The sequence below is a fragment of the Pocillopora damicornis genome, chromosome 6, assembly GCF_964200805.1.
Source record: "Pocillopora damicornis chromosome 6, jaPocDami1.2, whole genome shotgun sequence".
NCBI lineage: Eukaryota > Metazoa > Cnidaria > Anthozoa > Scleractinia > Pocilloporidae > Pocillopora > Pocillopora damicornis.
Genome location: NC_142675.1, coordinates 8,519,522 through 8,537,233, shown reverse-complemented (window position 1 = coordinate 8,537,233; position 17,712 = coordinate 8,519,522). Strand labels below are relative to the sequence as shown.

General features: G+C 36.0%; 1 protein-coding gene and 1 long non-coding RNA gene across 2 annotated transcripts in view; both read right to left on the bottom strand.

Annotated features, from left to right (window-relative positions):
- Nucleotides 1–4,395: 4,395 nt before the first annotated feature.
- On the bottom strand, nt 4,396–5,813 carry LOC149043787 (uncharacterized). The gene is made up of 3 exons (XR_016187990.1): nt 5,658–5,813; nt 5,128–5,193; nt 4,396–4,920 (listed from the first exon to the last, which is right to left on the bottom strand). It is a non-coding gene; the product is annotated as an uncharacterized LOC149043787 (long non-coding RNA).
- Nucleotides 5,814–11,761: 5,948 nt separating this feature from the next.
- LOC149043784 (uncharacterized) overlaps nt 11,762–17,712 on the bottom strand; it is a 33,157-nt gene continuing 27,206 nt past the window's right edge. Inside the window, exons 7-17 of the mRNA XM_089210789.1 lie at nt 17,571–17,659; nt 17,315–17,370; nt 16,204–16,382; nt 15,728–15,838; nt 15,588–15,606; nt 15,427–15,457; nt 14,355–14,658; nt 14,076–14,186; nt 13,546–13,736; nt 12,739–12,861; nt 11,762–12,500 (exon numbers count right to left, since the gene is read on the bottom strand). Coding sequence (XP_089066915.1) covers nt 12,426–12,500; nt 12,739–12,861; nt 13,546–13,736; nt 14,076–14,186; nt 14,355–14,658; nt 15,427–15,457; nt 15,588–15,606; nt 15,728–15,838; nt 16,204–16,382; nt 17,315–17,370; nt 17,571–17,659 — 1,289 coding nt within the window. The 3' untranslated portion in view covers nt 11,762–12,425. The remainder of the gene's footprint in view (nt 12,501–12,738; nt 12,862–13,545; nt 13,737–14,075; nt 14,187–14,354; nt 14,659–15,426; nt 15,458–15,587; nt 15,607–15,727; nt 15,839–16,203; nt 16,383–17,314; nt 17,371–17,570; nt 17,660–17,712) is intronic.

The following is a 17,712-nucleotide window of genomic DNA, read 5'->3' as shown; positions in this document are numbered from 1 at the left end:
ACATGTAACTGTGGTAGGTGGAGTAACCCAAAAGTACAAAGTACATCCATTTTGAAAAAATCCTATCTGCAGGTTCTTCTATGTGTTGAGTTCTGTTAGTTTTGTTGCTCTGGCGAGACTTAAGGAATACAATAAATTGTGTCTTACTGAAATCATTTTGAACCTTTCAGCGTGTCAGCTATTTTCATACACTTTTCATAGGACAAAAATAAACAGCCTTTCTTGGCCATTTCCCCCAAAGTCATCTTTCAGATTACTATTTAAACAATTTAGGGTCTCCTAATCCACAACATTTTGGATTGTTTACATGATCTTTGTGATTTGTCCAGCACTGGGTTAGATTTTGTGCTTCAACATGCTAAACATCATCAAAAGTAACCTTGGCTAGCTCTCCACATGAAAAAAATAATTTATGCAAAAATCCATGATTGGGCTGGATATGAAATAATTTCTTTTTAAATTTCACTATTGAGGCAGTTGTAAAATAGAATAGGTCATGATGGTTTTGGTTATTTTTATCATACTGTAAAAATTGTTCTTGCCATCTGGTGAAATATACTTCTACACAAATGTTTTGGCCGTCAATGGCTTTATGTAATGGCAATTTATGAATATCTTGAATGTGTTGGATTGTTTACATGATCTTCATGATTCATCCAGCATTGGGTTAGATTTTGTGCTTTGACATGCTACAAGCATCATCAGAAGTAACCTCTCCACATGAAAAAAATAATTTACACAAAATCGACATGGTAGCTGCTAATTGCCAAAGAGTACCTTGAAGGACTTAAGTTAGGTTTAACTTGGCAAAACCTATGATAGACAGTTTGCAAGAATGTACTAATTTCCCAAGACATGCAAGTGTGGGGTGATTATGTACTTTGTCAAGGATGGAACCAGATTTCTGCACAAGATCTTCCATATTCCTGTTTTAGGAGGGGAGTTTAAACTTTGATTTTACATACATTTATAAGTCTTAATCAGTGACCAAATTACCACCCAACACAGGAACCAAATAGATGACTCAATCAGCATAAAATCGAGTCTCTCAAATGTTAATATTCATAAGTCAACATACAGTTAAAGCACTCCACAAACCTAGCTGTACACAGTAATTCAACCAGCAGTATATTAAAAGGACCACCAGAATTTCAGCAACATTTTCTAAGAGTATTTCCACTTGTTTGTAGCCAAACATAATCACAACCATCGATCACAACATAATTAAATAGGTAAGTAATATAATGCATAGTTCTTGACATAACATTACCAGAAAAAATAATTGATACTACATGGATATGAGTGAGATAAAAGCATGCAGAATTCTAAACTTATGCAAACAGGACAAAATTATTCCCTGCAAATAAATTATTAAGTAAACCCTTTAACTCCCACATCAAATTTGTAATTCTCCTTACTCCAAACCATACAATTCTTATAAGGTTAGTTCAGAGAATTTACAGTAATATTGGATCAACTAATCATCCCCAAATTTATACATTTCTTTACTTTCATCACTTCTCTGGTTGATATTGTGTTGATATTGTAAGGAGAAATTCTGTCTTGGTCACTCATGACAATTAAAGGGTTAATACAGATTGACAAAATGAAGGCAAGTTTCAAAAATTAGAGAAAAAAAGAGCAGCAAGTCCTCCTACCTTGTATAGAGTTTCCTGGGTTCAAGAAAATAACCCTTGAATCAGGGATGAAGTCAGAAAGTCTGAAAAGACAAGCAGCAGAACAACAGTTACTACATATCAGTTATGAAAGACAATGATGGTCACAAATAAGGGCACTAACAGGTGCCCCAAGGTTATAAGTGGTATTAACGGCAACATTATATGATTGTATCAAAGTACTTTCTTATTGTCAGCCAAGTTGATGAATAAATGTAAATTCGCCTCTGCAATGAGGTTAAAAGCTGACAATTTGTTTGCTCTGACAAAGGGCTAACACTCAAAATGTCATCTTTTTAAACCTTATCAACTCAACTGATAATACTGAATTATCATGTTATACTCTCCCACCAAGGCAATACCACAGTTTCCTTATAAACTTATACCCCCTTTATTCATTTATAATTATCAAAAGTCAACTAGAATTTAAAACAACAACAAACAACAACAACAAACAACAACAACAACAAAAAAAACCAGCATGATTCACAAAGGCTGACCAAATGTGACCCTCCATATGATTTCAGGGACAAAGATGAGAACACAACACATCGACACATCGTGCAGATTGCATAACTTTAAAATCTAGTTGTATTCCTTATTCTGTAGTTAGATTTTGTGCTTGAGGTAAAAACTTCCTGTTATGGACATTACACAATTTTTGTTACGGACATTATGCTGTGGAACTTTTTCTTACACTGGTAAGAATAAGGATATATTTCTATTTATTTAATATGAACTTTTGATAATTGACTTTGCTAGAACTGATAAATTTATCTTAATCAGGCCCAATTACAAGTTAATTCTCTTTTTTGGTTCAGCTGATAATCATAACATCAATATTAAACTTAGGTGTACATGTAATGGTGGTATCTAGTATTCCATAAAGAGCATGCTCCTTACGATTCAGTTTTAATGAGCATGCTCTAACTAGTGTTTCTGCTGCCTTTGGTTCTTGCTTTCTGGTGCAGATTTCTAGTGTGACACCAAGTTTTACATTGGAAGAGCCCTTAGGGTTACTGATAATGAGGTTGAAATCAAATTTCTTTACCAAGTTGTCAAGACATTTAACTGGCCTGTGAAAAGCAATATTGATATTGTCCACAAGAGAAGAGTCTTCTATGACTCCAAAGAGTTTAGAAGCACTGGATGTTTCCATATTCCAAGTCTTTCATATATCAAGAGGCTTTTTAAATATCTTCAAAAAGAAAATGTTTTCAAATAAATAATCAAACTAGCTGCATATTGCAGTAGTTAAACACTGCTTTAATTACAAAACTTGGATTGTTCTGAACTTTTTGTAAGAGTACTATTCATTGACTCTTAAAAAGCCAGTTGATACTATTTTGGAAAGTTATACTGCACTGAACTGTATGAATTGACAACTTTCTCTATTATCAGTGCAATGGCCTTTGAAAGTTGAAGTATTGCTTGTTTTAAGCATTTCTGAAACATTGCATGCTATATTTTAATTTGTTATCTTCAGATATTATAAAAGATTAGGTGCTGACTCTAAATATACATGTATGTCTCAGAAAACTTAATTCACATTTGGACTCACACTTTTTGAAAATTTATACTCATGTCAGTGTGGTGTTACTTCTCCTAATCAATGTACAGTTGTTGTTACAGTTATTGTTAATGGTGTTTAGTTAAAAGCACTGAAAACTTGGATGTGATAAATTTGAAAAAAATTGGTATGCATGAAGCATTTATTTCTCCAAAGAGAATTACCATAATTAAAGTCATGCAGTCATAATGTCCATAATATAATATGTCTATAATGTGATGTCTGTAATGTAATGTCTTTAATATGATTTCCATGACATGAAGTGGGCTTTATGTTTTCATGTGTTTTCCAGGATTTCCATAATTTATAACACTCAAGTTTAGGCCCCTAAAAAGTAAAAAAGGAGCCAGGCTGACATAAAAATGGTTTTTAATTTCAGAGAAAACAAAAAAAGAGGACTGGTTTTATTATGGACATTATGTAATATCCATAACAAAATAAATTTTACTTGCTCTCGTTTACACGTACAAAGTACACCCATTTTAGAAAAAATCTTATGCACAAGTTCTTCCTTGTGTTGAGCTCTGTTAGCTTTGTTCCTCTGGTGAGATTTAATGAATACATGTGTCTTACTTAAATCATTTTAAACCTTTCAGTGTGCCAGCGATTTTCACACACTTTTCATTGGACAAAAATAAACAGCCTCTATTAGCCATTTGCCACTAAGTCAACTTTCAGATTACTATTTTTTAAACAATTAAGGGTCTGACTTAATCTAAAAATCTATGATTGGGCTAGATATGAAATATTTTAAATTCCATCATTTAAGCAATTGTAAAATGGTATGGGCCATGATGGTTTTCATTATTTTTACCATCCCCTAAAAATTCCTCTGGCCATCGAATGAAATATACTTTTACACAAACATTTTGGCTGTATATAACTGTGATTTATGAATGTCTTGAACATAATGGATTGTTTACATGTAATTGTCACAATTCATCCAGCACTGAATTATATTTTGTGCTTCAATGTGCTACAAACATCATCAAAAGTAACCTCCACATGAAAAAAAAGTAATTGAAGTGTCTGCTTTAAATCCTAATGCAACTCATTCACAGCCAAATGTTCCAACTTGTTTTTGCTAATCAAGAAGTTGATAATTATAAACATGGATGTTTTCAAGTAGAAGCATGTTGTGAGTTTAAGCTTGCTATCACCTTTTTCCCAAAAATTGTATGGATGGTCACAAATACAGAACCTTGCATAAGAGCAAGCAGTTGCATCCTATACTGGTCATTACACCTGTAACAACCAAAGCAACTTTCTAACCATTAGATGCATTTCAGCTGCAAGGTGCCACATAATGAGACATGGTGTCAAACACTATTGAAGGATGACAACATTCAATTTATACTCCTGAGTGTAAATTCAAAGGATCGAACCACTGGTTAAAGATTGATGCAAATTTAATTATTGGCCTATCTTGCTACTTTAACATTATGTTTCATATTCAAAGCAAACTGATATTCACGAAAAAAAGAGAATAGCCCATAATAACATAAACATTTTTCATTCCCATGAGAATAAGACACAAAAAATCCTTACATATATGTCCTATATTAAAGAGGGAAAAATGGAAAAAAATAACATATACACCTACCCTGTTAAGATTTCCTGCCTTCAAAAAATCACAATATGAGCAGTCAGAAAATAATGGACATGTAATAATTTCTGAAAAAGAAAAACATAACATAAATATTTATCAAATGTGAGAGATATTGACAGTCACAAAAATTCCATTTAAGGTGCTATATTTATTCCTTTAACTCCCATGAGTGACCAAGACCAAATTTCTCCTTACAATCAACCAAATAAGTGACAAGAATTAAGACCTTTTAGTGCGCATCAATTCATAATTCATGAATCTACTTACTGTACCTCTCAGAATGGCGCTTTAAACGAAATAATTACACCCGGGGTACGTGTAGAGGATACGCAATCGACCTGAAAAGAGAATCTAGAGCTGTCTCTTTCCTTTTGATTCTGTTATCATGATAATTTTTCTTATGATTATCATTATTTTTCTTTTCTCCTTCTTTCCCCATCTAGCACGTGCTTAGTCACGTTTTTTCGTATTTAATATTCATATCGTACGTAAACAATACGTAATTTGTAACGTAATTTCATATAAATTCAAATGTACAACCGTTAAAATCGCATTTACAACTGAAGATGACATAAGAATGTCGAAACATGTCTTGCAAACTAAAAGTTGTGGTTTCTTTATTAAGAAAAAAAGCAGCTTATGTATCAGTTAAATCTTCACCATACGCTTATTTCCGAAGGCTTGTGTTAAAATTATACGTAATCATACGCATTTACGCGAGTGAAATACCTTAAGTCAACAACGGGTTATTGAAGTTTAAGTTAAAGTTACGGAGTGAATAACTTTACTATTTTGTCTGTACCTGCTCTTTCTTCGCGTCAACTCTTGTCATGCACAGCAATGTGAGTTTAAACCGATTCGTTTCCTTGTTTCTGATCTTCCGTCGGGAGAACGAAGAAAGTCATAAAAGTTAGGTATTCTAACAGACTCAGAGAAGGGAGTCGTTCATGACATGCGCAGATAAGACCATTCTGAAATGAAATATAACACCTAAAATCGAGTAACACCATCACGCAATAAAACTAACTTTGCAATGCGTTTCTCGGCCTCAGGAAGAAACATCGTTCAAAAAATTGCAACGGCTTCTTTTAACGTTCACATGAACAATAAGCAACCTTATTTCCCCCAAAGCTGGAGACGAGTGACGCGTGATTCACTTCATACCACCTCTCACTACAGGTCACGCATCTTAACGAGGCACGCACGGCAGATTTCTAATAGCATTTTATTGCCAAAACTACTGACGAGTGATGCGTTAGTCTTCTTACGTTTTTAAAATTTTTAAAGGCCGGAATCTGTCCCCTTAAAAACACGGCCAGAAACTCTCAACTTCGACGCTCGTAGTTGCCACTTAATCCCAATCAAAACCTCCCTCCTTCTGATTACTAATTGTTGGAGTCTGATCAGCAAAGTTAAACTGTAAACCAAGCCTTTAGGTCTGTTCCTTTGACGTCTCCATCATCAACCCGTCCAAAGACTAGCTAGGCGAGAAGGACTGACCTAGATGGACCTGATCAGAATATTGTACGCAATCAACACATGGACAGAGAGTCGGATGGTCCTGCGGGGATTAAAGAAAGGAACTCTGCGACTGATTTTAAATTAATGCTCTCAAATATATTTTTAAGCTGACGCCTACAAAGGAAAAGCATAAAGTTTTCAAAATAAATACTTCGTAAAGCTCTACTAAAGAATTATTGACCTTATTCCTATAACTTGAAATTTATCTGTGCAAGCTCAAATAGTGAATATAAAATCTGAATTGAACCCTGAGTCAAACACTCAGAAAGACTAGCTTCATGTTGTAAGGCGCCGGTCATTTTTTATCGCCTATGGGGGGGCTGGAGGATTTTGGTTGTGTCACGACTTAATTTACCTGCTTCCCTCATAATATACTTATGATTCCTCATTGACAGTCAATCGGCGGTCAGTTTTCTATAGTCCCCTTTAAAACCCTGTTAGCGACAACTGATCAGCCTCCTTACTGAAAACCATGTAAATCCCATTCCCCATCCCCCCCTCCCTCAAAAAAAAACCGAAGACAAATCGTCCCTCCCCCGGTGATAAATTAAGTGTCTGGTCTCTAAAACTCTTCACATAACTCAAATTCGTTTGTCTTTGAAAAAATTTACTCGTGCTTATTTATTCCAAATTGAACTCGAACTCATGTGATCACCTCTATAAATTCAAATTGGTTAGCAGTCTAGTCGACTTTGATTGCCTCAGCAATAGATGTAGTTCCAGCATCACTTATATCATTGCTACAAAAATTCAAATTGGTTAGCGTCTTGTTGATTTTGATTGCTTCAGCAATAGATGTAGCGCCGGCTTCACTCATCCCATTGTCAGACAAATCCAAATTGGTTAGCGTCTTGTTGATACCACTGCTACACAAATTTAAATTGGTTAGCGTCCTGTTGACTTTGATTGCCTCAGCAATAGACGTAGCGCCGGCTTCACTCATTTCATTGTAATACAAATTCAAATCAGTCAGATTCAAACAAGTTCCAAAAGAATTTGCTAACCGTGATTGAAAATCACTCTTTTGTCCTTCACATTCGTTAATGGCCTCCAATACCACTTTTAACCACTGCCTTCATTTTCGTTGACTTCATTTGTTAAACTCTGTACAAGAGCCACGACTTGTTCACCGCATTTCGTGGCTAAAATTCCGCACGAAAACAAAAGTACCTCTTCAAGTTTAACAAAATACCTTGGATCGGAGACTTGTTCGAAGAATGCTGCAAAGAATTCTTGAAAACTTTTATGCAAGAAATCCAAATTCAGTCAAGTCTTTTGCATGGTTTCCCAATTCACTTTCATTCAAATCCAATTTGTCGTTGAGTAAACCATTCAACGCTACTAACCCGAAGCGATTCAATTGCGGTTTGTAAAGATCTGTCAGTTCTTCTTCCGTTTCTAATAGTCCCTTCTTTTTTTACATTTTCTCAAGACACATTCAACCATATCCAAGTACAGTTGAGCTAAATCGTGCCTTTTTTTAAAGTACTTGGTGACAAATCCTCCCACATGGTCTTCAGCGAATCCTCCGATCTAAAGCAGCGTATCACAGGATTTGCTCACCTCTTTCCCAGCTTCTTGTCTTCCTGTTGCAACTATGTGGCATCTGGGGAGTAATCTTTCTTCAATTAATTCGGAAAAAATCGACAATTTACTGGATGGTTACTCATCCAATCCATCCAATATCAATAAAAGGATACTTTTGTTTGACTTCTTTATCGATTTCTTGCGGGGGCAGAAGCTGATCATCAATGGCTTCCCAAACATCAGAATGCATTTCTCTACATTTCAGCAACAATACTTCTTTGAATGCTGTGGTACCACGCAGAAAAACATTTGAACATTAGGGTATAACGTTTTACCAATTTAACCAAATGTTTGTCTCAGTAGGAATATAACTCTTAATTCGTACACTCGAAGCGTGAAATTGAGGTCAGGATATTGAAACGAAAGCTATCCTCCATCACAAGCTTTACTCTGTTCCAGTTAAACAATACACTAAATCAACTTGTTCACAAAATGTTTCGCTTGCCTATAAGTTGGAACTCAAAGCCACCTGAATGCTTGTGTAGTAAGTATTGTATGTCGTACCCTTAAACATTTCTTCGATCGTAGATTAATGTATTTTGTGTACAGCTGAATAAACTACTTGCGTTTAATTTTCATGCAGCTTCGGACCTAACTTAACCGTTGCTTGTGTGATTCAAGTTTTGCCGTTTTGACGATCAGAAATGATATTAACCTCAGGTGGCTTTAATTTGAAGAAAAAATGAGCGTTAAAACGGATTACTAAAAGGTGAAAAAATTTAATAACTCAGTAACTCTATTCGCTCTTGTTTCTGACTTTAATTGAAATTTTGATGTCTAGAAAAGCCAGAGAAGTGTCGAAAATTTCCCAGGTATATTTCAAAGCCATCCGAAATGAATTGATAACGGTTATTAATTGAGTCAGCTCATCTCTGGTAGAGGAGGTGGCGCTGATACAGTCGTCGATGTAGCGACCGTAGATTTCAGGTTTGGAGCCGTTGTATTGACTGAAAAATCGGTGTTCGATAAAACCTACGAAACAATTGGCGTAGCTGGGTTCCATTTTGCTTTATTAAAAGCAATTAACTTTTCTACCCCGCATTTTTTACCCCATGGCTCGGGTGTCATCTTTCCTTGAATGTTTTCTTCAATACACCCATTTCATTTACATAACGATAAAGCAAAAAGACCAGAGTGTCTATTAAGAAGCTTTTAACAAATCATATTTTATTCCAGCGTCAATCTGAACTACATATTAACCTAAAAATTTTTTTCTGCTTCGTGAAGCCTCTGAGTTTGGGTTTGAGTTTGGGTTTGGGTTCGATCAAATTCTTGATCCACATATTTTTTTAAACACGTGGAATTCGACCTCTCCCTTTTACTTTCTTTGGTTACACAGGTTTTCTGATGGCCATGGGGTCAATTTTTAAAATCTAATTGACAGAATGAACCGACAGGAATCTAGAGGTAACATTTCATCTGTACAAGCTCATTGGTCAAGTCGTGCAGTAAATTTTTTCATAATTTCCTGTTTCTGACTTGTTGGATACGAGATTGGTATAGCCAGTTCATATCAGGCGCGGGCTCATGGAACAACTGCTAAATATAGTGCACATATTATAATAAGTATATACAGTAATTGTACGAAAGACAAAGGTTCTTTGATTACGGCTTACGTCCATTTCTTAGGCAAGACCACTGAATTAAGAAAAATGCGGGGACTTCGATTCATTAACCGGTTCTAGGCGTTCATTTAGTAAAACAGAACGAAATAAATGAACTGCGCGATGGTACCAACAAAACAGTACGCGACCCAACCCACCCCTGGCCCGTTTTTTTCAATCAGCTGCTATCATCACATCATTTACTATAATTACACTTTGCATTTGCAGGAATTGTACGTGAAAAGTTAAGTGGTTTTTTCAAAGACAATACTCTGGACGCCAGTAATAGCAATGTGCACTGTATGTCCCGTTATAAATCCATTTATTTCCTCTTTCAGCAGTTTACGTGACGATAACTACTAATAATTCCCAGAGCACTAACTTTTGTTGACTGTTCCAAAATTGTATGGTCAGCACCCGTTCTTATTATTTTATTTTTTTATCCTCTCCAGGCTACTCGAGAGAGCACTAATGATTTAATAAACATCTCCAGGGGTAAAACCTGTGCATTTTAATGGTAGGTGTTAAAATATTATCACACTTTCGCGACATGCTCCTGATTGTGGCGACAAATCCTAGGAGATAAAGTTATTTACCTGCATAAATCAGATCTTAAAATTTAGCTTCTTGTGGTCTTACCATACCATGTATTTCACAATTTCTCTACATTTCGTTTCCCGTAGAAAAGTTAGGAAATAGTCATTTCCCTCTGGGCAAAAGTCTTCAAAATTTTATATACAATTTTCAGCAAATTCATCTCTCAAAGCTAAGACGATTGCACAAGTAATGTGCCAATTATAATTTTTATTAGGATAAGGCTAATTTTTAATTAATAATACTTTCAGTGTAAAAGTATTTCGAGTTAGTATCGCAGGTAGATGCGGTCTTAGGGAAAGCAGTTTATGCGCCGGATAGCTTTCCTAAAACCAAGCGGGTTTTGCGGCAAAACAATTTTTTAGCAATTTACTAAAACTGCAGACAACTACGGCACACAGAACGAGATCTCATCAATCTAGTTAATTGGATATTTTCCGCACTATCCTGCCTTTCAGAATTGATTCAGAAAATAAACTGAAATCCAACGCTTGTGTCGAGCATGCGTGTAAGTGCTAAACATGTAAAAGAGAAAATGAGAGTATACTTTATCGGTAAACTGATAAAAGCGTTACAGCGTTTAAGAATATAAAATCAATTGAGTTATAACGTTCCAGCCTAATTGCTTAACACAAAATGGCTTTTTCTACCAAGTAAGCGTGTGAAGAAAAGATGATTCAGCCCTGAAACTTGTTGTGGCAAAGTGTTCAAACTATTAGCCGGTCATATACCGCGGAAATCTATCTAACTACACCATTAAATCCTCGACGTTTGCATACAACTGCTTGTCGTACATTGTCATGTTGATCAGCTTCTGCAGAAAAGAATAATATAATAATTGGCATCATTAAAAAAGTGTTCCTCTTACGTTAAAAGCGTTTATCCTCCCAAGTGGTCAGCTTTTCACACCAAAACAAATTCAAGAAAGTGTTTTACGGTATCGTTTGCTGCTCTTTGTGCGTCTCAATACAATTTTGCAATAATCCTACCATCTTTTAAATAACCATAATGAGTCAATTGTCGCAAGGACATTCTAGTTCCCTTCCTCCTTGTTTTTCGTGGAGTGCTAGCTTCAGTGACATAACAAGAAGATGCAATCCCAACTTCGTAAAAAGTACGCTATCTAAGCTAAACGCTATTAAGTTTAAAACCCTAATTAGCTAAGCCTAAGTTAGTCGGTCTAACGTGAAAAGAAACTTTCATGTTGAAGAAAATTCTCACCTTGTGTTGGGTTTCCATGTCCTTAAGCTGATTTTTCAATTCAGTAAAAGTTGGTCTTGCATCTGGGTCATTCTTCCAGCACTTCATCATAATCTGATACCTGGTATTGTTCAAATGATCTGTTAGAGATTTAAAGAACGTTTCCTTGTAGGATGAGAGAGAACGAATTGAAAAAACACTTACAATTCCTCATCGACGTGTTGTGGTTTAGGCATCCTGTATCCTTCCTGAAGTAAGTTTGCAATTTTTCTTCCATCCATTCGTGGGTAAGGTGAACCACCTGGAAGAACCATAAGACCATCGAAATATAAATGTGACGAAAAAACGACCTTCACTGAAACACCACCCATGTCATTTGATGTAGTTTGAAGCTCTTTACGTTTGTCTAAGTGAACACCTTACATTGCTTAATTGAACATGGTATATAGCAAAAAACATAGACAGGGCCTTATAAATTTCCATTCGATGTTACCTATGGTAAAAATCTCGAACAGCAAAACTCCATAACTCCATCTGCAGAAAGACAAATCAAACAAATATATATTGGGTGACTGAAGACATAAACATTTTATACGACAACTAAAATATATGTATTCTTTGACAAAGCATAGAATTCATGTCCTGATTGAAACTGATAAAACTTAGAGAAAGATGTTTTTCGTCTTGTCACGATTGTGGGTCGAAGGAAAAATTTTGAGTCCCCACGAGGAATTGAACCTCAGACCTTCGGATTCCGCGCTCCGATTCTCTCTCTTATTTTTATTTACAAACATGACTCTATCGACATTGCTGATCCTTGCAGTATGCAAGAGAATAGAGTCGTAGAGTCTCTGTGGCTCAGTGGTATGAGCATCGGAGCGCGGAATCCGATGGTCTGAGATTCGATTCCTCATGGGAAGTGAAGAATATTTTCATTGTCCAACGCTGGTGAGAGGATCAAAAACATCTTTCTCTATTTCATTACCGAGCCCAAAACTTACCCTTCCTCTTATTCTATTGGTAAAACTTGTTGGAAAATTGCTACGGGTAATAATCGGGTATACTTACACATCACTTTTGGTGGTATATTTACCATACATCAAGGCCTCATAAGCTGTCCACTTCACTGGAAGACGGCCCTAAAGATTTCAAATATCACTTTTTGAAACAGCTAAAAAATTATAGGAAGCGACCGGTCAAAGACAGTGATATTTAAAATTATACTCGCATACAAATGGCTGTTTTCATTATGGTCCCATCCAAGGATTTTGTCATCGAAATCAGGAGTATATCAGCTTTATCACAACAATGATTGTGAAAGATAATTGAACTGAACGATATGTGGTACCGCCCCCACCTCCCCTCTTTCTTGATTACCTTAGTCTTTCGTTCATAAATATTTTCCTGCTGCACATCTCTGGCCATTCCGAAGTCTGTCACTTTACAAGTTTCCTTTTGTCCAACCAACACATTACGAGCCGCAAGGTCTCGGTGAATGATCTAAGAAAGCATTGATACGAGAGCAAAAATTAGCGATTTCAGAAGAAAAAGAACTGAAATGAAATGATTCAGATAGGAATATAGAAATATCCAGCGACATAATATGGTGTGTGTATTTCTCTTTCTTCCAGATGGCAGAAAATTAAAATTATTATAGTTACTGCTCCATCTTCCAAAGGGAAGCAAACTACTTCATTTCTGCAATACCTAATTATTTCATAGAAAGCTTATCTTAAGATTTTATTCGAAATAGGATTCTGTAATGTAGCAGTTTAGCAACCAAAGACGAATTTTTGAATTTCAAGTTTTAATTCCTTTTCTTTCTTGTCACTAAAATGGATATTCGTTGTACACTCAGTTTAGGCTGAATAAAAGATCCTATTCATTCACATCTCTGCCTTTTCCTACACGAGAAAAACCCAGATATTTAATTTCGATGAGGTGCACTTGCAGCGATGCACAAATATCGCCATTCGCACACTGAAATATAACTTTGGTGATGACGTCAAAACTGGTAGGGTTCCCGGAAACAGCCTCAACGAGACGGTAAGAATACGTTTGCATATCCCGGGCGTGATCTTGTGAAGACATATTATTCTATGCAAGACATAGCTTCACATGACGATACACCTTACAAGAAGGTTTTAAAATTGTTCTTCTTTGGTGCCTTTGTAATTAACTTACAGATTTTGAGGACAAATAACTCATTCCATCAGCAATTTGCCACGCAAACTTCATCAGCTGCTGTGACGTCAGATTTGTTTGTGGTTTGATATCCGGGTCTTTGAAGTAAGTGTCTTTTAATCCACGGCTCTTTCTCAGGTAACCCAGCAGATCCCCAAAAGGCACATATTCAATCAAAACCAGCAGCTGTTCTGAAGAAATTAAACAGTTTCATTTAGATATTTCTTCCTCTAAAAAAATTAGCAATAAGTAAAATAAATAAATAGCACAGTCAGGTTCAATACTTTTGAAGAAATCGCACGAAAACAAGATGTAGTTTTACGAAAAAAAGCTGAAAAACTTTGTAACGGTCTCATAAGAAGATACAGGCCAAATATTCCCTTAGAAAAAACGATTCTGCTCATACAACAGAATGGCTTGTACAGTGACAAATTTCCATTGAAGCTGATTATCAATGACGAGAAAGCGTTACAGAGTAAATCAGATGCAAAATGTGTACAGCAAAATTGGACCTCATAATCAAAGCTCACCAGATTCTGTAACGCATCCCAGAAGTTGAATGACATAAGGATGTGGTTTCAGCTGCTTCATTGTGTCAAGTTCTTTCATCAAATCTCTCTTGTCCGATTCAGTAGCGTTCGCTGGAGCGTTAAAAACAAGGAGTAAAATTTGGTTAACGGGAATAATATGCAAAATGTCGAATAGCGACATAAGTTATCGAATGACAAATAGCCAAAAGTTACGTAACCCGGTAACAGTATATGACTGTAGGCCAAGACTGTCATTCAAATTACAGTTCAAGAACTCACTTTTAAGCATCTTAATAGCCACTGTGGTCGTTTCAGGACTCCCTTGAAGTCCTACTGCTGTTCCCTTGGCAACCTGACCAAAAGCACCTTTACCAATAATTTTTTCTATGGTCACGTGGTGTCTTGGAACTTCCCAGCAGCGTGTTAACGGATGAAGAGGCACGTAATCAGCACCTGAAGCGGTACTTTGTGCTTTTCTATCATGTTTGTTGACTTCTATGAGATCCATGTATTCCGCAGGAGGCTGGGTGAGTTTTGCTGAATCGGGTAGACTTGGTTCGCTATCTTCTAATCCTGTTTCATTCTATTAAACCAACATACCGTTAAGGTATTCATATACAAATCTGTTATTAATCCCAATAAAATTTCCTACATTTTTATAAAAATCAGTTTACCCGTTTTCATCAGACAAGCGTTTATATTATTTCATAACAAGAGATTATTAATAGTTTATAATCTCTTGTCCTTAAATATTACTAATATTTATTATTACTAACACTTTGTTCTCTGCCATTGAAACTATCATGTCCAATGCAGTGATCGAGGTTCATAGTATATTCGTTGAAGCTACAAACCGCAACATGAAGATCGTCGATTGGTAGTGCAATTTTTTGACAAATGCACACACGAAAAAAAAACTCTTGCTGTACTAAGCTCCTGGACTAACGCTTTGAAAATAAGTCATCAAGATAAAGAGACGGCCAAAACGGCGTGAAAAAAAAATTATTTACAAAACAAATATCAACCGGGTGCAGACCAGTTTGCGATCTATGAAGTGAAATCTATGAAGTGAAACCACGCAGTTGAACCAGGGACAACCGAAGGAAAATCGATGGAACAGCTTGGTAAAGGACATGATCCCAGGACAAAGATCCTATCGAGTCAAACTTCTTCCCGAGTCATTATTTCATTGTACCTGTCATTAATGCATTATGCCTTTTTAGTAGAACTACACCTTTTTTCTTTCCTATTTGTTACAAGCGTTTATTTCCTTCTAGAGAGTAGAGGTAAAGTGAGATGACATAATTGCTGGCCACACTAACATGACCTCAATGTCTTAGCTGTAACTTACGTAGGAAACACCTCTTTCATCTTCATAAGTCCTACAATTGAGAAAGCATAAAAATATTTATTTTGAGCAAAGAATCATCAGTTTAAGTGGAAGTTTGTTATACGATGATACCATATCTGGAACAATACATCGACACAATCCAAGTGCCAGTAAATTCTTACCTCTGTTTCCCTACAGCGCCTGAAAAAGAACGAAAGGAAAAAAAAGACAAATGATGTGGATGTGGGTCAAGATTTGCTTTTGCTTAAAAATGAATCTTGCAGCCAAACCCTCTATCATAGATTACGAATTTTATACCTACCTTTCTTATGTAGCCAGATTATGTAAATAATTAGGAGAACGATTATGAAGGCAAGAACCCCATTTATGGCTAACGAGACGTTGTTAGATGGGCAGTTACATTCCTCGGGACCTAAAATGATTCAGTTTACAAAGCTTGATCAGGTAACATTCAAGTAACATTCAAACAACATTTACAGTGATCGTGGTCAATACACTGCTCTTACTACATAGCTTACGCTCATAAACGAAAACCATTAACTCTAATTGGCAAGGTACTAAGGAAAAGCAAGGCGCCACACTCTCTATAATAATTAAAAAAAAAAGATTTTGTTCGATTGAATAAAACAACAACAGCGACAAAAATAAAACTTGGAAATATGTGACTCACAGAATTCAGTCGTTTAATTAAACAGATACGGAATGCAATTAGAAAAAGTCCATCTTCGGACGAATATGTGTGAACATTTAACAATAATATTTCTTTGTAAAATGTACCTTTAGTTGTGCTTTCCGAGCCGTCTGTGGGTATAAAAACTTGTTTAATTGATTCTGGATCGACTTTAAAACCTCCGAATTTGTCTTGCCTTGCAGCATCCAACAGGACAGTCAAAACATTGCTGACGACTACACTTCGATTGAACCTCATCATGAAGTCGAGAACAACACTGCCACACCTAGGTAATGGGAGAAGGATGTAAAATGCCGAATCGAACACCGAGCCGAAAAGAGCAAGACGCATAAGTTATGACTGATTATACAGTCGGTACTAAACAAAACGAAATCGTGGGAAGAGTTCATTCAGGTTTGCAAGTAGTCTCTTCATCCGCTTTTACATTCCTCACCTTTTCAAACATTTATCAACTTTGAAGGATAGAACTACATCCCTCCCATGAAAGCTTATTACGATTACAATACAAAGCCAGTTGTTACAATAAATAACATTTTCATTATAGGACCTTGTTGTTGTCTTTGTTACGTGAAAAAAAATTGTCGCCACTTTAATTAAAATAACGTTACTTTGGTAACAGTTAAACAAGTTACGAATTAGGAGACCCGCAATACTCAATTTACGCGACGTTTCACTTGGGGATATAGGCGTCTTGTGGTCTGTTTTGACTTTTTATGTAATGAGTAGCCTAAAGATTCGAAAGAATCCAGCGCCAAAGAAAGTACGTTACCGAAAGGACAGCGTTTACAGCGAGAGCAATTCGACGAAGGCGTACCCTGCGTGACAAAAATTGAGTAAGCACACAGCTTCAATTGCATAATCAATCATAATCTATGCATCGTGCTCTTTACGGCACGGTGCTCTATTCAGCATTCTATTTGTACTTTGGTGACTTTTAAGTGTTAAATACATTGAGATCTAACTTAATAAACCAAGGTCAATAAAATTAATTCATGTCATTCTGTGTCAATCTGTTGCTGTACATTAAATAAAATGTACCTCAAATGAAGATTATTTTGCATTAAAGAAGACTTTTTCAGAGCAGAGACACCAGTTTAAAGCTAAAATACGCCAAACTGAGATAAAGCTCCTCCCTGCCCCAAAACACAGATTGCGTTAGCGTTTGTTGTTTCAGTGTCGAGACAAACTGCACCTTACCTGGTGTTCACGGTGTTGGCGGATAAGCAGCCAAACTTAAAGGCAATTTGACAAGCCTAGAAAGACATTTGAAGAAAAAATGTAAATTCGAATACTTGTTTCATAGTTGAAGATCGTTCAGAATGTTATTTTTTAAACAGAAATATTGAGATTTCGTTCAAGAGCAGATTGATTAAGATTCCCTTTTAATTATGATGATAAATCTTATGACAGTATTCTATACACTCCGGTATATGGATCGAGTAGATTATCTAACCATTTCTGGAAATTTCGCAGCAACTTCTGAACGTCTGCTACAGTTCCCCTGTATTGTCGCTGTCAGGTAAACTTCTGTGCTTTCTGAAGCTAAAGAAAAGCCGTGTCCTTTTACATTTACAAAAAACATGAAGAGCCTTGGA